The following is a 24,300-nucleotide window of genomic DNA, read 5'->3' as shown; positions in this document are numbered from 1 at the left end:
GGGTCCCTAACCCAAGCCGAGACAAAAGAGAGAGACTTTGGACTTGATTAAGTATTGTTTTTGCTTGTTGTTTCCCTGAAACACTAATCCCGCCTAAATCGCGGCTTTTCAGTGCTTCTGTGGATCCCTAGTGATATCTGCATTGCTTACTGTACTTATTTCTTTGTTGCACTTGAAAAAAGTTACTGTTGTCATTTTTGCATTTAAGTTACCTGTAACACAGTCGCAGGCTACACACTCAAGTACGCTAGCCTCCTCTGTGTATTTAAAGTAATTTAAGCTCTGCATTTCTGTTGTTTCTGAAAAAAAAGAAAAAAAAAAAAAAAAAAAAAAAACTCCTTGTTTTCCCGCCTTTCTGAACTAATTTAGTCCAGTTTTCAGGCTTTGCTGAATCCACGACTGCGGTAAAGGTTCCTGTGTTGCCCATATCATACTTGGATAGTTAGGTGGCTTCCTTGTTCACTGTGAGAGAGGGAACTCTGAGCAGCCTATCTGTCCCTGTAGGAGTGGTCCCAGCCCAGCTACTTGTAGCTCATTGGCCATTTTGGGCTAATTTCTATCCTTTTGATCTCCCTGGTATAAAAACCGCTTAGCGCGGTTTTGCGCACCGCACAGCACTGTTTAGCTGCGGTTAAACTATTCCAGGCTCCACGAAGTCTGCACTTCAGTTTTTCCCTTGAAACTTGATACACTTCAACCCAGCACTAGAAATAAGGCATTTTAAGACCGGTACTTATTAAAACTAGCACTAGCTTACAGCTGGCACTTCAGCCCTATACTCAGGAAGTACAAGGCTCTTTACTCATCCAATCAGCAATACAGTCCAAACCATCTATTCAGGCATGTTCAAGGGACAGCTTCAGGTGTACTCTCCGGTCCAGCTGGAGAATCTGGGCATCCTGAGGCAATGTTAGAATTGCCTCATGTACACAGACAACCCCCACCTCCTCCCAACCAACACAAACATATGTGAAAGATGCAGCTACACAGCCAAGCTGGAGGCTAAGCTCTCTCAACCCATGACTGGATCATCCAGTCACAAGGAGAAGGGCAACACTAGTACCACATTACCAGACTCACATAGACCAGCCATAGCTGCACCAGCAAACAACTCTGAGAAACACGCAAAAACATACTTGGAGGCTCTAAATAAGAACCTGCCTAAACAACAGAGACCGCCTAAGCAGACACCCAAGCAACCCACACCCCACAACAGAAACCAGGTAACACATACGTCACAATGTCAGTGTGCCAAGCAAAAACAGCCTCTAAGGCTAAATAACACACCTAACACACTAGTAATCGGTGATTCTATCATCAGTCACACAGACGTCCCACTCACTAGACTGAACAAGGAGAAGGTTACCGTAAGCTGCCTGTCGGGTGCCAGAATCCGCCCCATAACACATGCACTCAGGTCACTCCACAACAAGTACAGATATGACTCTGTCATTGTACATGTTGGCGTAAATGACCTGAGACGTACCTCCCTGGACTGCATGAAAAGAGACATTGAGGAGCTCTCTGACCATGTAGCCCAGGCTGGTATGACTCTGAGTAGCATCCTGCCCTCACCCAAAATGATGCCAGCATACGAAGAAAAAATGATCAGTTTCAACAATTGGTTAAACTACTGGTGTCATTCAAAGGGGATCCAGCACTTGTAAGCCTGGGATGACAAGCTTGACAAGCCACGTTGCTTCGCAAGAGATGGCTTGGACCTGTTGCCCCTGGGCTTTCGAATACTGGCCAAGACTCTTGCCGCCCCAATACTGCCTTTTTTAGGCAAGGCTCAAAAGACAAACCCGCCTCCATAAACAACAATAATAAACAAAAACTGAGGGTAATGCTGCTCAATGCCAGAAGTCTAAACCTCAAAATGCATGCACTCGAGGCTCTCCATAGTATGGAAGAAATCGACGTATGTGCAGTGACAGAAACCTGGTTCAAGGCTCCAGAGAGCACCCCAGCACTACCAGGCTATAACTCCTACCATACCTTTAGGTCCCAAAACCAGGACCGGAACACAAAAGGAGGGGGTGTGTCCATATTCATCAAGAACACCCACACCTCCAGGATAGTAATACAGCTCACGGAATCTGAGACCATCCGAGTGCAATTGACAGCGGGTAAATTGATTGTTCAATTTATAGCTTGCTACAGATCTCCCACCTTGTCTCAGGACCCTCACACAGCATTCCTGAGAACATTAGAAAGTATGAAGATTCTACCCAACACCATGCTACTGGGTGACTTCAACTATCCAAACATTGACTGGGAAAACTACTCAAGCTCAAACGCCCTAGCCCAATGCTTCCTTGAGTTTATAAACTCAAACACCCTTGAACAGCTGGTCACCACTCCCACAAGAGGTGACAACATAATGGACCTGGTCACCACCATTACGGGGAACCTATGTTCTACACCTGAGGTAAACTCGTCATTGGTTAAGATCAGATCACAAACTAATCACACTGGACATCTACATCCCGAACCCCCCCCCCCCCCAGTCAAGGAAATCAAGGTGAAAAACAACTTCACACTCCTCAAGACCGAGGTGGGAAGTTTCAAAGCTCCCAATCAAATGGAAAATGATGACCCATCGGCAGAATCCTTTATAAGCGCATTCTATGAACACCTTCAAGAATGCCTGGACCAAGCCATCCCAAGTAAAATCAAGACCAACGCCTCAAAAAAGAGGAAGCCAGTCTGGTGGACCCCGGCCATAAATAAACTTTACAACAGAAGGAGGAAACTCCTGCAAGATAGAACAAAATCCCAAAATAAGAAGGCATCTCTAACATCAGTAAAAAACTGTGCTCCCTCATTAAATCATCCAATGCCAACTTCGAAAGAAAAATAGCCAATGACTCTAAGGATAACCACAAGGCCTTCTTTAACTATGTCAAGAGTCTAGGGGCAAACTCTCAGATATGCTCTGAGGTAGTGCATAATGGCCATAAATACACTGAACCAACCGACATCGCCAACATCCTGGCTGGCAAGTTCAGTGCAAACTTCACCCGCCCCTCTCCACCTAAGGGGCTAGCACCCATCCCAGTAGAATGTGGCACTCCAGATATCTCGGACACACAAGTAAAGACAGCCCTTACAAAGGTCAAAAACACAGCATCAATGGGACCAGATGGTATCCCAGGTTGTGTCTTACATGAGCTTCAAAATGAACTAACCCCCCCCATCTCAAAACACTATTCAAACTCAGCCTCTCTACAGGCTATGTACCCAAAGAATGGTGTACAGCAGCAGTCGTACCACTGCACAAAGGTGGTGCCACAATTGACCCTGGGAACAATCGCCCTATAAGCCTGACTAGCTTGGTCTGCAAAGCCATGGAACGCATTGTCATGGAGCTCATTAACAGGGACATTGGGAACCTCCAGACACTGGACCCCACCCAGTTCGGCTTTGTTAAAGGCAGATCTTGCCTCCTGAACTTGGTCGACTTCTTCGAAACAGTCACCAAGGCCATAGATAAAGGGAAGGTGGTCCACACAGCATATCTGGACCTCGCTAAGGCGTTCAACACTATCCCACACTCAGGAATCATAGACAAACTCACCAGCTTAAATATCAACCCCCATGTCACGAGATGGGTCGCCAATTGGCTGTCAGACAAAACCCACATGGTAAAACCCACATGATTCTAAAGCAGTCACAAGTGGAGTCCCACAGGGGTCAGTCCTGGGACCCCTCCTGTTCGGTATATATTTCTCCGAAGTACAGGCAAATGCGGACAGACTGTGGCTAACCAAGTTCGCAGATGACTGTAAATTGGGTGCAATAACTGACTCTCCGGCTGACACAGACATCCTGCAAAAGGGTCTCTCAGAGACAAACACCTGTTGTCAAAGTCACGGCCTCAAGCTAAATGCCAAAAAATGCATAGTAATCCCATTTAGGAAAAACAAAGTACCTACAAACTACCACATAGATGGGAATCCACTAAGTACAGAAGAAGTAATTAGGGACCTGGGTACCCAAGTAGATAGCATGCTCTCCTTTGAGAACCACATCGCCAAAACGGTCAGGAAATCCTTCTATGTGGCACACCTGATCACAAAGGGTTTCTCATCCAGATCCAAGGAGGTGATTGTGCCCCTTTACTCCTCACTCATTAGGCCCATAATAGAGTACAATGCCCCATTTGGGATGTACCTCACTAGACACCTGCAACAACTAGAAAGACCACAGAAGTACCTCACTAAGAGGATTAAGGGCCTTAAACAATTACCCTATGAAGCACGACTAAAAAAGCTTCAGCTCTTCTCAGTCGCTTACCGTCTGCTCAGAGGTGACCTATGTCTGGCCTATAGGGCCATGTCAAACCCTGAACTAATGGACATGATTCACCTCAAAAAAACGAGATCCCTCAGAACCACTCGTTCTAGTGACTTGAACCTATGCACAACAATAAACAGCACATACTGGAGGGATAGATTCCTGTCCCAGCGACTCCCCTCACTCTGGAATAGAATCCCAATCCATATTCGACAGAGATCCTCTCTGACCCTCTTCAAGAGAAATCTTGATGAGTGGATGGGTTATCGTAAGTTCTACCCTGGGATCACTTCAGGAGCCCTGTTAGACAGAGGCCCAGGTTACTAATCTAATGGGGAGGCGAAAGCCATCACTCTGTGGCTAGGCTTATAAATGCCCCTGGGCAGATAGCCTAGTACTTACCTATGAACCTATAATAAATCACCACCAACATCCAGCTGTTACAAAGTAATACAGGATATAATAAAATCACCAATGTAGCAACTGTTACAAAGTAAAACAGAATATAATAAAATCACCAATACCACCCAGCTGTTACAGAATACTGTAGTGTGTAACAAATCATCAGTACCTCAACTGTAATGCAGGTTATAGTACAGTAAAGCAGTGTATAATAACTCAGCAGTACCAGGTATCTGTTACAAAGTAATGTAGAGCAAATTAGCAGCAATACAAGGTATAAGACATCACCAGTAAGAAAGAGTTGTTACAAAGTAATGTAGTACGTAATAAATCACCAGCACTATAGCAGTAATGTAGTATATAATACATCAATTGTATCGCATAACTGCCTCAAAGTAATGCAGAGAAAAGACCACATATTTATTTATTTTATTTATTTAACATTTGTTTACCGGGATGGTCTGACAGGACGAGGTCCATTTACAGTGGAGGCCCGGGGAGAAAAGCTCCACATAATTAATACAACAAATAATGACATTATACATAATGTAAAAAACATTGTTATACATATGAGGGACAAAGGAAAGGGTCTTTAAAATAATGCTGTAGACCACCTTCTGAAATGTAGTATTTTCCTTCACCACTACAAAACTACGACAGAAAATCTCAGTAAAACTGATGCCTCAGTGTGTACTGCAGTAATGTGCCAATGATACCCTCCTTACCTCTACTGAATAGTGCAAAGCAGAGCAAGCTGGGTGTATGCTCAAGTTCTGAAAAGGCTTGATCTGTGGCTTCTCCCAGCCTTTTTCCAAGCTCCATTGTATCGTTAGCATGTGGTCTGAAAAAGACTTTCCAAAAACTAATTTAGTGGCATCAGGTTTTTCCTTTGGCTGTTTGCTCAGCTCTATCTGCATATCTGATGCCTACAAACAAAAAGAAAGAAAAAAAGTTTAAAAGTTTTTAGGATATGCTAATCTGCTTTACCAAAGTCTAGGAGCAAGTTAAAAGCCAGCATGAACATACCTCAGCTGTATTTGAAATTACCAATGGATTCTTTTTGCAAAGGGACTGTTGTCACCTTGGATGTCACCATCCACAATCCCTTTTTCCATTTTTACACATGGGGCCAGGGTGTCATACCAACAGTGACCATCACCTAAAACCAACATTCAGACTTCTGGGTGGCTAGCTGCGTATGAACAAGTATTTCCCAAAAAGGACAGTGGATAAGTGAGTAGCCTTTTTGGGTAGGGTCAAAAACTGCAGCCAAGTTAAATAGTGACCAGGACAAGCACAGGGTCACCTTTATGTGGGGTGACCAACTGGAAACATAGGGGACAATAACAAAGCTGGATAACATACAGGACAATGAAAATTTCAAGGTCCTCTGTCTCTTCTCTTGCATCCTTAGTACAGTTTAATTGTAGTCATGCTCAGTACTGAGTAAGTAGTATGGCTATGTTACGCTAATTAAAAGTCACATAAAATTACTACAAATCAGTGCATAAAAACTGCTACAGAGCTAAGGCATATGCAAGTATTTTTCAGTATAGATGTAGCAAAGATTCAGTAAAAGGAGGTGTTCGCACAGAGACACACACACACACACACACACACACACACACACACACACACACACACACACACACACACACACACACACACACACACACACACACACACACACACACCAATCAGGGGTATGCCAGTGCTTCACAAGCAATGATTTTTTTCTTAAAATGGTTAAGAACTTTCTACACCAACTGCAAAAGAGGAAAGCCTGTCAAAAACAAGCAGTACTGTATGAATAACTGGCAGTGCTGATTTATTCGAAGGCATCCCTCTAGATTATGAGAAAGCAATGCAACCCTCCCCCAGAGATTCACTCTTCTCTTGTGTGCATTGCTGCTGCACCACTGATGAAGACAGAGGAAGCATTTCTAAAGTTTGTACAAAATCTCTTGAAAGGTCAATGAGAGAGAGAAGAAGAGACAGACAGCTGCCCACAAGCACTGATTTCATGCCTAGATCATTTTTCCTGTGTTTTTCTTCGTCTACTAAATGCATTTAGAATACAGCAATACCCTGTTTTAATCACCTTTTAGCTAATGGCAGGGGGAGCCCCACAGAGGTAGTAGTTAGAATTATTTTCTGAAGCTGTATGTTCAACAACTTTTGCTTGAATCTCAGTCTTCAAGATGCTCAACTTTCTGTATATATATATATATATATATATATATATATCTAGAAATAATCATCAGTGTACAATAAATAGTTTTAAATAATGTATTATTCAAAACTAAAGGTATATGGCTACATCTTAATGAATTTTATAAAGACAATCACACTGAACTGGTGAAATACAACTGCTTGCATCAGTATTTTAAAGCAAGACAATTTTATTTGAGCTAACATGAAGAGTTAATGCTCTTAATATAAGCATGTATCCTAACTCTTACCACAATGTGCTACACTGGTCAGACTGGCGGCAGCGTGTCACCAAAGAAACATGAACAACTAGTGACACTGAAAACAATATTAGCAGACCCTCCTGGAAATCTTTGTGTGTGCTTAAGAGTCTGAATTAGTATAAGCCAAGATTCAGTTAACAATGGTAAGACATACTGCAAAGCACTGAGCTAAAAATGAAGACAGCAGTCATTACACTCTGCACAGCAGGTGTGAGGAGAAGCTTCACTGCTTATGGCAAGTAACAGTCAAACCTATGGCATGAGTGCACCATTTGCCACATTTCCCGACATCTGTCTGACTTACCACAGCTCCATCCTTGACCCCGTTTCACATTCCCTGACATTTGTCTGACTTACCACAACTCTGTCCTTGACCTTCTGTTCCACATTCCCTGACATTTGTCTGACTTACCACAGCTCTGTCCTTGACCTCCTGTTTCACATTCCATGATATTTGTCTGAATTACCACAGCTCCATCCCTGACCTCCTGTTCAACATTCCCTGACATTTGTGTCTGAATTACCAGAGCTTTGTCCTTGATCACCTGTTCCACATTCCCTGACATTTGTCTGACTTACCACAGCTCCGTCCTTGGCCTCCTGTTCCACATTCCCTGACATTTGTCTGACTTACCACAGCTCCGTCCTTGGCCTCCTGTTCCACATTCCCTGACATTTGTCTGACTTACCACAGCTCCATCCTTGACCTCCTGTTCCACATTCCCTTCCATTTGTCTGACTTACCACAGCTCCATTCTTGACCTCCTGTTCCACGTTCCTTGACATTTGTCTGACTTACCACAGCTCCATTCTTGACCTCCTGTTCCACATTCCCTGACATTTGTCTGAATTACCACAGCTCTGTCCTTGATCACCTGTTCTATATTCCCACACATCTGTCTGACTCACTCTTTCAGAATGGGACTCAACAAGTTCAGGGACCCTCAAGGAGTTTCTATAAGGCTGGCAGGGTGGCAGGACTGATGGTCTGTTTAGATAATGGAGTAACCAGTAAACCCAATACTCTTTCTGTGTCAAAAAGAAATCAGTTCCGTATTTTTTAAACATTAACTTTATATATTTATACACAGCATTCATGCCTTTATTTAGGGTTTCATTTCGGAAACACGTTTTTTTTAATGACATCTGCACCTTTTTAACAACTCATTGCAATTTTAATTACATCACAATAGACAGATAATGTCAACTGACTGATAGGGTCGTGTTACACTGATGATGCGATTTGAATGATAGGAAGCGTGTTGCAGTGATCATGTGATTTGACTGATAGGGGTGTGTTGCACTGATCATGTGATTTAACTGATTATTTAAAGGACAGAAAAGAAGATACTGTTATGATTTTGAAGAAGTCTCAACAAATAAGATGAAAATGCTTTATCCAATAAAGGTGTGTGGTTTTTACAGCTCCGCAGGCTTGGTGCTATGTTTGACTTTACTGGATAAATGAGTGTTTTGAGGCCATCGATCTTTTTAATTGAAAATGTGTACTGTTTTTATGTTGAATGATATGCTTGGTCAAATATATGCCAAAGGGGGTATTATGTTCAATAATGGGCCTCATGAAAAAGGAGTAAAAGGGAATTAAGACTTCTCTGGACCTAGAAGAGATGCCTTTGGAAATTAGAAGAGTTAGATAAAAGGCTTCCCAAACTAATGCAGCTATACGTATGTCAAGAGATAAGAAATTATCAACAAGAGCGTCTAGATCACGTACAACAGTGTCTAACTGCACGGGTATGCTGCCTACATTGTGTGATATGGAAATATTTAATCACGAAAATGAACAGCACTACATTTTTATATTTAATGTGATACCAACCACTCTCCTTACACCAATTGTTACCATGGTCTAAACCATGTCGGAGCAACTGTAAGTCAAGGAAGATGGAATAATAAAACAAATTTACATTTATTTAAAAATTTAGATATTCGCAGGCATGAAGGTCTGAGAAACAGATGTCAAATAGGAGAGGACCACAGACTGAGCCCTGTGGTATATGACTAATGTTTTTCCTTTCAGGAAGGAACTCCTGTGACTCTAACCGGATAGGTTCTGTCACACAACCAGTTAGCTTTCATAGGTTCATAGGTAGGTACTAGGCTATCGGCCCTGGGACCTATACAAGCCCAGCCAAAAAGGTACCCTGGCATTTGCCACTCAAGAAAATTATTTTCATGTGCCACTGTTGAGCAGAGCCACAGAGGTGATCCCTGGGGTGAATTTCCCATTTCCTATCCAATCATCAAGATTTTTCTTGAAGAGTGCTAATGAGGAGCTTTGTTTGATATAGATAGGTAGTTTATTCCAGAGTATGGGAAGTCTCTGGGACAGGAATCTATCCCTCCGACATGTTCTGTTTATTGTGGTGACAAGGCTTAGGTCCCTAGAGCGTGTAGCTCGGAGGGATTGGGATTTCTTTAAGTGGAGCATGTCCAACATCTCTGGGTTTGACATAGCTTTGTATGTTAGGCAGAGATCACCTCTGAGTAGGTGATATGCGACAGAGTAAAGCTGGAGTTTTTTGAGACAGTCTGCGTAGGGCATCTGTTTGAGGCTAGTAATCCTCTTTGTGAGGAATTTCTGTGGCCTTTCCAGTTGTTGTAGATGTCTTGTGAGGTACATACCAAAAGGGACGTTGTACTCTATAATGGGTCTAATGAGTGATGAGTAGAGGGGAACAATGACCTCTTTTTTTTCTGGATGAGAAACCTTTTGTGATGAGGTGTGCCACGTAGAAGGATGTCCTGACTACTGTGGTGAAGTGATTATCAAAGGAGAGACTACTGTCCACCTGTGTCCCAAGGTCTCTTATCACACTTTCGGTTTTAAGTATACTACCGCCTATGTTGTAGTTCATGGGTACAGAGTTTTTACCAAAGGGGATGACAATGTACTTTTTGGCATTGAGCTTGAGGCCATGGCTTTGACACCAGGCATCTGTCTCAGTGAGGCCCTTTTGTAGGATGTCCACATCGTTAGGAGTTTCGATTATGGCTCCTAGTTTGCAGTCATCTGCAAACTTCGTTAGCCAAAGACCTTCTGTGTTAGCTAACAGGAGAGGACCCAGGACTGAACCCTGTGGTACTCCACTTGTCACTGGTCTGAAGTTGGATTTGAAGTCTGCTACTTTCACAGTGTGGGTTCTGTCAGTGAGCCAGTTGGCAACCCATCTTGTGACATAGGGATTTATACCTATATAATTCCACAGTGGGGGATGGTGTAGAAAGCCTTGGCAAGATCTAGATAGGCTGTGTGAACCACCTTACCCTTGTCTACAGCTTTGGTGACTGCTTCAAAGAAGTCTATCAGGTTTAGGAGACATGATCTGCCTTTTACAAACCCGAACTGGGTGGGGTCCAGACTTTGGAGATTACCAATGTCTTTGTTTATAAGTTCCACGATGATATGTTCCATGGCCTTGCAGACCAGGCTCGTCAGGCTAATGGGGAGGCAGTTCCCGGGGTCCGTGGTGGCTCCCCCCTTGTGGAGTGAGATAACCGTTGCTGTGCGCCATTCAGCAGGCACAAAGCCTGAGGTGAGGCTATGACTGAACATGGTACTTAGGTGGGGTGCCAGTTCGTTCTGTAGTTCGTGTAGAACGCAGCCTGGGATGTTGTCTGGTCCCATGGGTGCTGTGTTCTTGGCTTTGGAGAGTGTTTTTTTTTACCTGTGCAGCCGTGATTACAGGAACTTTGCATTCTTCCGGTATAGAGATGGATTCTTTAGGGGGTGAGAGGGGGGTAAAGTTAGCACTGAACCTATCTGCCAGGATGTTGGCAATATCAGTTGGTTCTGTATATTTAGTGCCATTGTGCTGTAACTCAGAGCAGATCTGAGTGTTGCCATTGATATTCTTGACATAGCTATAGAATGCTTTGTGGTTGTCTTTAGAATCAGTGGTGATTTTGTTTTCTTAACTAGCTTTGGAGGATTTTATCAGGGATTGCAGCTTCTTACTGAGGCTGACCAAGGAGCTCCTCCACTCGTGGGATTTTACTCTCTTTTGCAACAGTTTCTTCCTTCTGTTGTACAGTTTGTTTATGGCAGGGGACTACCAGATTGGCTTACTTTTTTTGGAGGATAGCGTCTTGGTTCTGTTTGGGATAGCACGATTCATGCACTCATGTAAGTGCTTATAAAGTGTAATTGTGTAGGATTCAGTAGTCGTAACTGTATTGTCCATCTGCATGGGTGTCATGAAGTTCACCACTTCTGTCTTAAGAAGCATGAAGTTGGCTTTGGAGAAATTTTTTACCATGGTTTCCTTAATGGGGGGTGGGGGCAGGATGTGCATATCTAGGGTAATTAGCTTATGGTCGGATCGGACCAATGAGGCATTGACTTCAGGTGTGGAACACCGGTCACTCATGTTGGTAATGACTAGATCTAGGATATTGTTGCCCCTGGTGGGGGTGTGGATAAGTTGATCCAGGGCACTGGAGTTTATGAATTCCAGAAAGCACTGAGCGAAGGTGTTGGTACATGAGTAGTTTTCCCAGTTAATGGTGGGGTAGTTGAAATCGCCCATTATTAGGGTGTCTGGTTGAACCCTAATATTTTCCAGTACATCAAGAAAAGAGGAGTGGGTATCCTGGGGCATGGTGGGTGATATGCAGCAAGCTACAATTTGGATTGCAATTTTGCCCAGAGTTAGTTGCACTTGGATAACCTTGGCTGCATTATGCTGAGCAACTAGCCTAGAGGTGTAGATATCCTTAATGAATATGGACACACCTCCGCCTTTGGTGTTCCGGTCCAGGTTACATGGCCGAAAAGTGTGGTACGAGTTATAGCCTGGTAGTGCAGAGGTGCTCTCTGCACAACATACAGGTCTTTAATCAGATTTAAACATTTGTCAATCATTTCTGCATAGGGAACAGCATCAAAGGCCTTAGCCAAGTCCAGATATGGCTGTATGTACTGCATAACCACTATCCATTGCTTAGGCGACTTTTTGCAAAGGAATTAGAAAGTTAAAGAGGAAATCCTGCCTTTGATAAAGCCAACCTGATTACAATCCAGGGTTAAAATACAGTTTTAATATCCCAGATTAAAGAGATCTGAAATAATATGTTCCATACCTTTAAATAGGAGGCAAGTGAAACTAGCGGCTCTACAACTACAAGGATCCGTGGCTGGGTCACCCTTGTGAAAAAAGTAGTAAAATGGCTGCTTTGGGAATAGAACCAGGGGAGGGGAGTAAATTCAAGAGGTTGAGTAGGGGGTTAAGATAAGGCCATAGTTGGTACTGATAATAAAATAACTTGGTATTTTACCAGAGTCCATGGATCAGGTGTTCTTAACTTCTGAAAGAGCTCAAAGGACATGTCCGACAGTCATTTTAGTGGCTGTCTGAGACTGAGGAGCCATGAAATAGCTAAAACTGTGGGTGAAGGAAAATTTGCGCTAACTTTGTTAGCTAGAATACCAGCTATTTCCTTTGGATCTGAGTTGGCAGTATTGTTGTGGAGTTATATTTGGTTTTAGTAGTTATTTTAAGTTGACATTCAGCTATGAGCTTCCTAACGGTTCCTGTATGTTATTTACTAATTTGTTTAAGTGTGTTCTCTAGGTAGGTAGAATGAGGCCTCAAAGTTATTTCCTTCTCTTATTATATATTATAACAGTATTCCAACAAAGGAGTTTGTTTTTAAAATTATCATCATATTTGGTACAAAGTGGGACTGCCTTATCAATACAAATGTGGCACCAAAAGTCTGAAGCATGGGTAGCAACTTTAGCAAAGGTTTCTGTCACAGGAAGAGAACAGCAGAATTTAGATTAGGTAAATGAAGGTTTGCTTTTAGAAAATACCACCAGTGTTAAAAGAAAAAGTCATCGACTTATGGTCAGATTTAATGGAAGATGTTATACAGAGATGTACATGAAGTGGCCATACTTGTGAGGAAAAATCTGGGTTATTAGGTCCCTTAGTCTGATGGTTAACAATTTATATAATGGGTTTTACTTTATAAAGTCAAGGAAGCATTGGGCATGCCAGCGATTGGTGGTGTTGGTCAGCCACTTTATTGATTGATAGTTGATGGCTCCCAATTGAAAGGTGCTAGGTTTAGTGGGGATTTTAGCTGAAGTATTAAGAGAGCCATTGTAGTCAGAAAGGGACAGTAGCGTGTTTTCTATAGCTATCTATGATGTAATCAATCTGGTTTAGGCCAGATTGGACATGCAGGCATTTGGTGTCCCAAGGAATAAGTCATGGGTTGATTATATCCTTGGGCCCTTGGCAAATACTGATATTCACCACACCTACCAGTAGGTGTGAAGATATGATAGGTATTAAACCCTGGAATAGAAGGAGTGTTTTTATTAATTATTGAACCCATGTCACTGTAACGACACAGATACAAACATGTTAAAGATGCAAGAGGGCCTCAAGATACAGCATTTTTTTGTTAAGACTCCTGGCACTGACCAGAACTACTTCAATGTACCCTAAATTAGATTTTACTATTTTAAAATGTCGAACTGGTAGATTCTACCTAGAGAGAGTTATATGGGGACAGCAAAGCCTTTAGCCAGAATGTGAAACTCAAGGAAAAAGGTGCAGATAAACCCTGGTAAACCAAGAATACAGACTGGGGAGTGGGTTTAAACACTGGAGATTGTGAGGAATCCCCAGAGAAGGTAGGTGAGCCTGGAAGTTGCCAATGTTGCTAGCAGAGGCAGGTTGCTTGCTTGGTTACACAGTCCTATCTTCTGAATGCTGGCAGCTGTGAGAAATCCTCATGGGAGGTAGATGAAGCTGAAAGTTGCCAATGCAGGAAACACAGGCAGGCTGGTTGCTGAATTATAGACAAATCCCCTGAACCCTGTAATCACTACTTGTAGGTAGAGTGGGCAATCAGGCATGACATATGGGAACATACCAACCCTAGGACGTAGGACACTTGCGCATCCTAAGCCATCCTGCACACCCAGTTTGGCAACTTCTGCAAATTTCAATCTCCACCAGGGCAACAATAAACTGTCTGCCCCCCCATCAGTACATCACTCATACCCTCACCAAGGAAAGTAAGTAGGCAGACCCTTATAATTCCTTTCTCCTCCCCATTCCAACTTTGACAGGTACATGAGCAACTTAATGAATTGACTACAGCCCGAGTTTTATCCCTCTGCACCAACACAGCTGTCTCAATATGGATTATTTTATGTTGGTATGTTCTGTCTCTGGTTGGATTAGAATATAACATTTTAGGAAATTTATTTAATTCTTGTGTATAGCAGTATAATGTCTGCCCTTCGTATAAATAACATTATGATTTTATAAGTAAATAATTTGTATTGTTTCACTATAATAACTGGTTTAATTAAATAATAACAGATGAATGGTATGTAAGTATTCTGCTAGGAGTTTTATTATTTATATATTTTTTTTAAACGTCATTAACTTACAGATGCAGGATGGAAAGTGTCTAGAGAATTCCAACTTACAAATAATGGCATGCAAAATATGCTACGATTTTAACTAGAAATAGTTGATGATGATTGTTACTAGTTGGGGAAGCATTCAATATGGCATGTTTGTACTGCGTTTCATTACTGTTTAAATTTGATGCAAAATTTGTGGAGACATGCTTTATACATTATTTTTGGATGTGAATATTTTTCCCAAAGAAAAATATTTAAGTTTACTTTTGTTTTAACAATTGTTTTGTCAATGATGTGTGATGATTCATTATCCAGAGATGTTTTTAACTTTTACTTGAGATGTTTTCCTAGCATTTATTTTTACTGCGGTGGTGGTGCTGCGGTAGCGTTGTCACCTCACAGTTAGATGTTGCCCGTTCGATTCTCAGAGCGTCTTCTGTGTGGCGACATGCGTGAATGGGCGTTTCTTCTTTGAAGGTTATGTGTTAGGCCCGGCAAGCCAGCACGTAAAAATCTACTGCCAATCATTAGCGGACCGAAGTTCCGCTGTGGTGACCCCTAACTGGGAAAAGCCGAAAGACACAACAACAACTGTGTAGTTTGCATTTTAATTTATTTGACATTTGATTAATGGGAAAGTTCAAGTGGGCATAAATTCCATTTTCACCAGAGGCTTGGGGATAAAAGCTCCATAAAACAGAATACAAATTGTAAAAGAAATTACAATTAAGTAATGCAAATGAGATGAGTACAAGAAAAAAGCATGATTACACCAGAGACAGGCACAAAACACACATAATTATATAATAAATTATCTAAATATATTTGAACATTATGGAAAAAGAATAAGGGATAAGGCACAGGAGGTGCAGAAATAGAAACTTGACAGTAAGAATATTATAAGCTATGAAAAGTCAAAAGAAGGTGGAAAGATGATGAAACATTTCAAGACGATGACATAGAAGGAAATAGAGAAATACGGGTAGGCGCTAAGAGCAGTAAGAGAGGCAGCGGGTATACAGGAGATTGCAGGCAGGAAGGAGTATTCAGAAGAAATGGCACGCAAGAGAGATTGTATGGGAAGGGAAAAATAAAAGGGTCAGTTTAACCTGTTGATAGCTGAAGTACACAGTCTGGGGATGAGAAGTTATTCTTTTAGGGTGTGCTTAAAATGGGGCCTGCAGGTGTTGATCTCATGTCCATACGAATGTTGTTCCACGATTTGGCTACTATGCAGGAGTACAAACTACGTCTTAAGTTACTTAGGTTTATGGGTTTTCGAAAAGAAGTTTCTCAGACGAGCAAAGTGGATGGTTAGGAAGGCACTGTGAGAATGTTACTTATGGAAGGAAAGTGGAAAGGTTTCTGTATCATTTTATGGGCAAGTAAAAGTTAAGTACATTTGATATTAATTGGACAGATCACGCCAGTTTGTTTTCAGAGCAGAGCAGTGATTACTTTTATATGACAGACTGGGGGCAAATCGAGCTACCTTGTTATAAGACAGTTTTAGTTTTGTGATGAAGACGATTTGAATATTGGTAAGAACTGGTGAGATACACAGTAGAGGAGGTACAAGGTATGCGCTTGTCATTGTGATTCCAGAGGAGTTACTGAGGAGTTTTTTAAGATCTGTAGAGCACAGAGTTTTGATGCGTTTTTAATATACAATTTTGTATATGAAGATCAAACTTCATTTGATCATTGATTGTGGCACCTAGCAATTTGGTATGATATACAACTTGTATTTCTGTGTGATTGAGAGAAGTTATTTAGAAGCTGTGTTGGAGAAGTGTTGGAGATTTGGGGAGGAATAGTAATAGTTTGGTTTTATTGAGATTTAGGAAGAGTTATTTTTCATAGAGGTAGTGTTCAATGGATTTGAAGGCTTTTGAGTAATGGAGTGTAAATGGGGAAAGTGGTTGATGTGCAGATGAGGGTGGAGTCAGTGATGTGTTGGATAAGGGAAGCCTCTTGATACGACGTAAGTAACTTGTTAATAAAGGTGTTAGAGAGAAGAGGTCCAGGGATAGAGCCTTGGGGCCACTGGTATTAACTGGAAGAAAAGGGGAGTGAGTAGAGTGCCATTTTACACATTAACACCAATGGGAAGGTACCTAGTGAACCAGGTAAGTGATATATTCAACAGACCAAGGGCAGACATTTTAGAGAGCAATTTAGAGTACAGACAGTATAAAAGGCTTTTGAGATATCTAAAAACAGTAAAGAGACCACGTTATTATTATGTCTAGCTTTGATGATGTTATCCAAATAGGCAACCATGGCAGTTGTTGTACTATGGAATGGACAAAAACATATTGGGCAGAGGCTAGTAATTTTTCCTGAAGAAGGTATGAAGGTATAACAGGATTTGCTGAAGTATGCATCTTTCTAGAATTTTAGAGAAGGGGATAAGATAGTGATAGGCCTAAAGTTTATTATTTCAGCACAGTTACCAGCTTTGTGAAGAGGTATGAGGTAGAATTTTTTTGGGTTCCTATTAAATGATTGAAGATGCATTCTTTCGAATGTGTCTTGATCGAACTTGAAAGCACGAAAAGGCAAAATAGCGAAACAGCATATAAGCAAATTCTTTCCCTGTGAAAGAAATTGCTTTGCCGCTTCTGTTACTTTGCCGTTTTCGTCACTGTAGTGCGGTCTCGGAGTTGGTATATTTAAGTAGGGGGTGTGGGGGGCAAAGCCCCCCACTTTATGTAATGTTTTATCATTTTTTTTTTGTTGTTTTGTGAACAGCAATTTTTTCCCTTGGAAAAAAAAATCACTGTTCTAAGCATTCGCTTACATGGGTTCCATAAATCATTTTAAATTTTAAGCATTTGATGATTTAACATAGACCAAATTTTTTTGTAGAGAAATGGGGCATGTGATTATTAAACTGATCTACTGATTAAGATGGAGACTGGATAAGCAATGGAAGATGCTGCAAGTGTTAGATATTCTGTAAGTAGGTTGTTAACGGAGGGTGAACCTGGCAAGAGTAGGTGTTTCATATGTGAGGTATAGACATTTTTTAAGGAAAAAGTTTTTTTTTTTTTTTTGGAAGTGGGAACCTCATGAGGGTCATCTTGAGTTTTCATGGGATTTTGTTAGGGTAGTAAGAGAGTCTATAAAATCGGAATTAAATTTATCAGCAGTTTCTATGGGAGAGTTATCTGGGCAGGGGTGGGGTCAGGACGAGCTCCGGAGTACAAGATTTTGTTAACAGAGGACCGCCATTTCTTGGTTTTTGTTTTTATGGTTTATTTGTGGATCTAATACTGTTTTTATCAGCAGTGACTTGAGTTTTAGCAAGGTTATGGAGTTGCTTATAAAATTGAAGGTGGGCAGGCGATTTGGTTACTTGCAGATTTAGTCAAGCCTTTTCCTCTCTTATTTATTAATGTGGGATAGCCAGATAGTTTGGGTTGATTTTAACACTTCATCCACAGGTAAGGTGTAAACACTGGACCAGTTAAAGGATTGAGGAACATTGCTGAAAACAGCAGGTTTAAAGTTGGTCAGGTTATGGCATTCCTTAAGAAGATGATCTGTGAAGTTGTGGTTTATTAATCTGAGCTGCACTGTTTAGTATTTAAAGGATCCAGTCTACAATACAGCCAGAATTTGAGGCTGTGTTGGGATGAGTATGGGAGGTTATAAATTGCGTAAATCCATATAGGTTGATGCTAGTTGAGGCATGATCTGAAGCAAGGTGCTTCCAGTCAATGTTGACCTCACCAAAGACTGTAGATTCATAGGATTTGGAATCTGATATCCAGTTAAGGATGTCTTCCATGATATGGATATTTTTGCCTGGAGGGATACATGGGGGGAAAAGATACATAGATTGTTATGCTTGTTTAGTTTCAGCTTAGAAATGATTATCTCTGCAGAGTGAAATGTAGGTGGGAATACGTATGAAGGGAAGAGAGCAAGGTGGCTTAAAAACAAGATGGCAGCACATTTTGTTTACTCTAGCTGCACATATAATATTATAGCCTGGGATAAGAATTTCAGACTCTTTGATCTGTGGCTTAAGCGAGGTTTCAGTAAGGATGACAATGCGGGAAAGTAATGAGAGATGCAGGAGTGGAATTCCATTACTTTGTTAACTACACTCTGAATGTTGATGGAGAAGACTTTTAGTTTCTTGGGGACACAGATGTAGGAGGGGTAAGGGGAATTGTAAAGATTAAGGGTATTGGTGCAGGATTAGGGTGTGCATCATGACAAAGGGAAATAATTTGGCAATGTAAGTAAAGGGCACAATGGCCTTTTCATATTGGGTTTACGTAACAGCATGAAAGAATAGGTAGAGAACTAGACAGATTTGTACTTGTAAAGGAGGTAGGATGAGAAGTTAAAGAAGCTGGATACAATTTTGTCCGAGTAGGGTTGGCTAATAATGTGTGTAGAACTGGCAAGAGTAGAGGACTTCAGAGTTAGTGAGACAGGTGTTATATAATGTGAGGTGTGACACTAAAAGGAAGAGAAGGCTACTTAGATATATGAGCAACACGTTTAGAGGAGGTAATGAGAATTATTGTTATTTTGAGAAGATAAAGTAGGTGATAAATTGAGGAGGGCAGAGATATAAAGTTCATTAAATAACAGGAAGTGACAATTTCAAGATAAATCTTGAAGCATAAGTACAGGAAGTGATATAGAAGGAAAATGATGATTAAATAATTGGAGTGGGTACACAGGCAGGAAGGGGAGGGGTCTATGTAGTAACAGGAGGACCTTATGTAGGTATAACTGTACTTGTAGAGGGGATGGGTAGGAATTGGAGGTGCAGTAGGGAAGTAGAATGAGCCTGAACAGAGGAGGACACACCTGACCCAGGTGTGTTTCTGAGCATCAGAAACAAGCAGTTTCATGAACCAACTGCTGGGTAAGTGGTACAATGTAATAAAAGCCTGAAGTACATTAACACATGAAATGTCCTTTCCCTTTAATAGTGGCACTGGGTGCCAACTCCAAGGTACAGATACTTTTAAAAGCCTACTTACTGGCACCCAAAGGTGTCGGTCTATACATTGTCTGCATTGAAAAATATTTTTTGCACTCTGCAAATCTTCCTAGCAGAAGATCATTTAATGCAGAATGACAGAGAACCGATGACGTTCGATACTAAGAGGAAAGGACAACCTTGCATGCCCTTAGCAGCTATGATCCTGTGGTTGGGAGGGAGCTGTATACACAATCCTTATCTGTGTTTTATTTGTTATTCAAGCTGTACATAGCTTAGCTACAAAGCATGAAGCTAGAGTTATTCTATTCTTCAACACTTTCGATTGGACACCATTAATACTTAGAGCAAATTTCTGGAAGTTGTGGTTCGCTCCTGCCTTTCTCTGAAAGAAGAAGATGTGTGGAAAGATTGAAACAGAAGTTCTCTTGAAATCAAAGGGAGAACTGCATAAAGCCAATTCACTGAGATATCTGGAAATGGTTCTGGAACAAGGGGGCACAAAATTCTATGGTGTAACCCACAGAATCTATGCATCTTACTCATTTGCCCCAGAATCTATGTATCTTACTCATTTGCCCGCAATTGCAAAGTACTAGCTGTTTGTAATGCATCTGTGCGGATGGCTGATGTTCGCTCACTCTCTCTCTCTCTTTCTACTGCTCCTACTGGAAACGTTTCTTTTTTCTTATACCTCTGTTCTGTTGCCAACTTCCCATACAAGAACCAAGACTTGAGGGATTATCAGTTTACGTGAAAATTAAAACATTTGCTTCACACGTTCCACAACTTTTCTTCTGACTGACGGAAGTTTTCTAAGGAAGCACCCAAATTAATGATTTTATTCTGAGAAGGATCTTGCAGTTTGGCCTTAACATCTTCTGCTGTAGGTTAGGTTTTTAACCAGGTAACTCTGCATAATATTATGGCTGAGGCGGATGCTGTAAAGCTAACATCCACAAAAACTGTATACTCATTTGACAACTTTTGTATAGTTCAAGTTTAAGAGACAAAACCGGGCGAGGGGCTTCCCAGTTGATCTCTCAATGCTGCATATAATGTGCTGATGAGATGAGACTGGGTCCAAAATCGGATTTATAGTAGGGGGTGGCAACTGAAAAGCCACCAAGTTTAAAAGCACAACAGCAACAGGGCAGGTGGGTTGGGGAAAAAATAAATGCAGACAGAGATCAGCAAGTCAGGCAGAGAACAGCAAGTCGAACAAGCCCTACAGCTAAATAAAGATCCCGCTAAATATTTGTAGTTAAATTAGGAATGCTGTTTCTCAGCTCACCCCACTAATTAGCTGGATGGTATTTGTTGTCAGCAGAAGAATTTTGTACGAATTGACCCTGGCCAAGACCTCTTAAAACTCCAAAAAGAGCAAAAACTAAAAAAATGTAACATAAGAAAAAGATAAACTAGCCTTTACTAATTCTACTACTGCTTCTGGGACTTGGAACCAGCCCAGGACTGCCCTAATCTGCTTTCTTGGGGCCTTGTCATATGCTTTCTACAAGTGTAGGAATTCCTAGTTAGACTCTCTTTTTCATCTCCAGCTGCTTCTCCACTACCCGTTCATTGCAAAAACTGAGTTGGTTATGTGACCTGAATCTGAACTGTTCAACTCCCATCTTAATTTCTACTGCTCTTTGCCTTTATTTATCGGTCACCCTGTCCAGGACTTTCATGCAGTGTGACAGGAGTTTGATGGTCGCGTACTGTCCTTTTGTTGAACATTGACACTAGCATGCTTATAGGTTCATAGGTTCATACTAGGCTATCTGCCCTAGGGCATTTATAAGCCTAGCCAGAATGTGTTTGGCTTTCGCCACCCATTTTAAATTTATTTTGCTATGCCCTTTTTCGAGGTTAGTATACTGTGCCTCTAACAGTGACACAGAAGTGATACCCGGGGTAAACCTACGATCTCCCATCCACTCATCAAGATTCCTCTTGAAGAGAGTCAATGAGGGACTCTGCCTAACCTGGACTGGGATTTTATTCCAGAGTGAAGGGAGCCTCTGGGTTATGAATCTGTCCCTCCAGCATGTCCTATTTATTTCAGTGCTGAGGTTCAAGTCTCTCGAGTGAGTAGCTCGATGGGATTTGGATTTTCTGAGGTGCAGCATGTCCATTAATTCCGGGTTGGACATGGCTTTATACGTCAGGCACAGATCGCCTCTGAACAGGCGGTATGCCACTGAGTAGAGCTGGAGTTTCTTTAACCGGGCAGCATATGGCATCTGTTTGAGCCCTTTGATCCTCTTGGTGAGGTACTTTTGGGGTCTTTCCAGTTGCTGCAGGTGTCTGGTAAGGTGCATCCCAAAAGGGGCATTGTACTCAATTATGGGCCTGATGAGGGATGAGTAAAGAGGCACGATGACCTCCCCTGATCTAGATGTGAATCCCTTCATGATTAGGTGGGCTATATAAAATGTTTTTCTAACCACTTTGGCCACGTGGTTGTAATGAGAGATTGCTATCAACTTGGGTCCCCAGGTCCCTAATTACTTCTTCTGTACTTAATGGATTTCCACCTATGTGGTAATTTGTGGGCACTTTGTTTTTGCCAAAGGGGATGACTATACACTTTTTGGCATTTAGCTTGAGGTCATGGCTCTGGCAATAGTTGTCTGTTTCTATGAGGCTCTTTTGGAGGATGCTTGTGTCGGCTGGAGAGTCGATTATGGCACCCAGTTTGCAGTCATCTGCGAACTTGGTCAGCCACAGTCCTTCCGTGTTGGCCTGTACCTCCGAGAAATATATACCGAACAAGAGAGGTCCCAGGACTGAGCCTTGTGGGACACCACTTGTAACCGGTTTGGAGTCTGACATGGCTCCAGCAATTCTAACCATGTGGGTTCTGTCCTTGAGCCAGTTTGCAATCCATCTAATGACATAGGGGTTTATATTTAAGCTGGTGAGCTTATCTATAATGCCTGAGTGGGGTATTGTATCGAAGGCTTTTGCGAGGTCCAGGTAGGCTGTGTGGACCACCTTCCCCTCGTCAATGGCCTCGGTGACTGTTTCAAAGAAATAAACCAGGTTTAAGAGGCAGGATCTGCCCTTAACAAAGCCGAACTGGGTAGGATCCAGTGTTTGTAGGTCCCCAATATCTTTATTTATGAGGTCCATGATGATCCTTTCCATAGCTTTGCAGACCAAGCTAGTCAGGCTTATGGGGCGATAGTTTCCAGGATCCGTTGAGGCACCACCTTTATGGAGAGGGACCACTGTTGCTGTACGCCACTCTTTGGGCACATATCCTGTAGTAAGGCTGAGACTGAACAGTAGTTTTATGTTTGGGTTTAGCTCTTCTTTGAGTTCATGTAGGACGAGCCCGGGACACCATCTGGTCCCATTGATGCTGTGTTTTTGCTTTGGAGAGGCGGCTCTTACCTGAGCATCTGAGATGTCAGGGGCAGCACTCTGCTGGGATAGATATTTGCCCTTTGGTGGGAGTTTGCGCTGAACCTGTCAGCTAGGATGTTGGCAATGTCTGTGGGTTCGTGTATTTTTGTCATTTTGGACTAATTCTGAGCATATCTGGGAATTACCACCCAGGTTCCTAACATAACTAAAGAAAGCCTTGTGATTATCCTTAGTGTCCTGTGCAATTTTCTCTCAAGCTGGCCTTAGACAATTTTATGTGTGCCCGTAGTTTTTGCTAATACTGATCAGTGATGCCTTCCCTTTTGGGATTTTGCTTTATCATTTAGTAGCTTCCTCCTTCTATTGTATAGTTTGTTTATGGCTGGGGTCAACCAGACAGGACGCCTGCCTTTGGAGGATTGGGTCTTGGTTTTATTTGGGATCGATGATCCATGCATTCCTGAAGGTGTTCATAGAATGCGTTTATAAAGGATTCTGCGGTCTGGGCTATTTTCCACAGGCCCGGGGCTTTGAAGGATTCCACCTCAGTTTTGAGGAGTGTAAAATTTGTTTTAGAGAAGTTTTTCACTGTGGTTTTCTGGGCAGGGGCTGGGGTCGGGATGTGAATATCCAGTGAGATTAGTTTATGGTCTGATCTTACCAGTGAGGGATACACTTCTGGTCTGGAGCATAGAGTCCCCATGTTGGTGATGATCAGGTCCAGTATGTTTTCCCCTCTTGTGGGAGTGGTAACAAGTTGTTCCATAGCATTTGAGTTTATAAATTCTAGGAACCTTTGGGCTAGGGTGTTGGAGCTAGAGTAATGCTCCCAGTCTATGTTTGGGTAGTTGAAGTCGCCCAATATAATGGTGTTTGGAGAGACCTTCATATTTTCCAGTGTTCTCAGGAAGGCCGAGTGGGGTTCCTGGGTTTGGGAGGGTGGTCTGTAGCAGGCTATAAACTGGAAGGCAGTTTTACCCACTGTTAGTTGCACATGGATAGTCTCTGATGCTTCATGCTTTGCCACCAACCTGGAGGTGTGGGTATCTTTGATGAATGCCTATCAGCTTGGGATGATATGCTCGACAAGCCACGATGCTTCGCTAGGGACGGCTTGCACCTGTCACCCCTGGGCTTTCGGATATTGGCAAAGGCTCTTGCTACCCCCATAGTGCCATTTTAGGCAAGGCTCAAAAGACAAACCCACCTCCATAGGTATCACAAGGGATAAGAAACTAAGAGTAATGCTACTCAACCCCAGAAGTCTAAACCTCAAGATGCACGCACTCGAAACTCTCCTTAGCATGGAGAACATCGATATCTGTACAGTAACAGAAACCTGGTTCAGGGCTCCCGAGAGCACCCCA

At 42.0% G+C, this 24,300-nt stretch overlaps 1 protein-coding gene across 4 annotated transcripts in view; it reads right to left on the bottom strand.

Moving 5' to 3' along the window:
• LOC122791658 (branched-chain-amino-acid aminotransferase, cytosolic-like) overlaps positions 1-24,300 on the bottom strand; it is a 661,658-nt gene that overhangs the window by 327,506 nt on the left and 309,852 nt on the right. For all 4 annotated transcript variants that reach the window (XM_044059481.1, XM_044059478.1, XM_044059479.1 and 1 more), the window contains exon 3: positions 5,427-5,627. In XM_044059481.1, coding sequence (XP_043915416.1) covers positions 5,427-5,627 — 201 coding nt within the window. The remainder of the gene's footprint in view (positions 1-5,426; positions 5,628-24,300) is intronic.

Source organism: Protopterus annectens, chromosome 17.part0 (genome assembly GCF_019279795.1).
Source record: "Protopterus annectens isolate FY-2018-M chromosome 17.part0, PAN1.0, whole genome shotgun sequence".
NCBI classification, from domain to species: domain Eukaryota; kingdom Metazoa; phylum Chordata; order Ceratodontiformes; family Protopteridae; genus Protopterus; species Protopterus annectens.
This window is presented reverse-complemented; position numbering and strand designations above follow the sequence as displayed.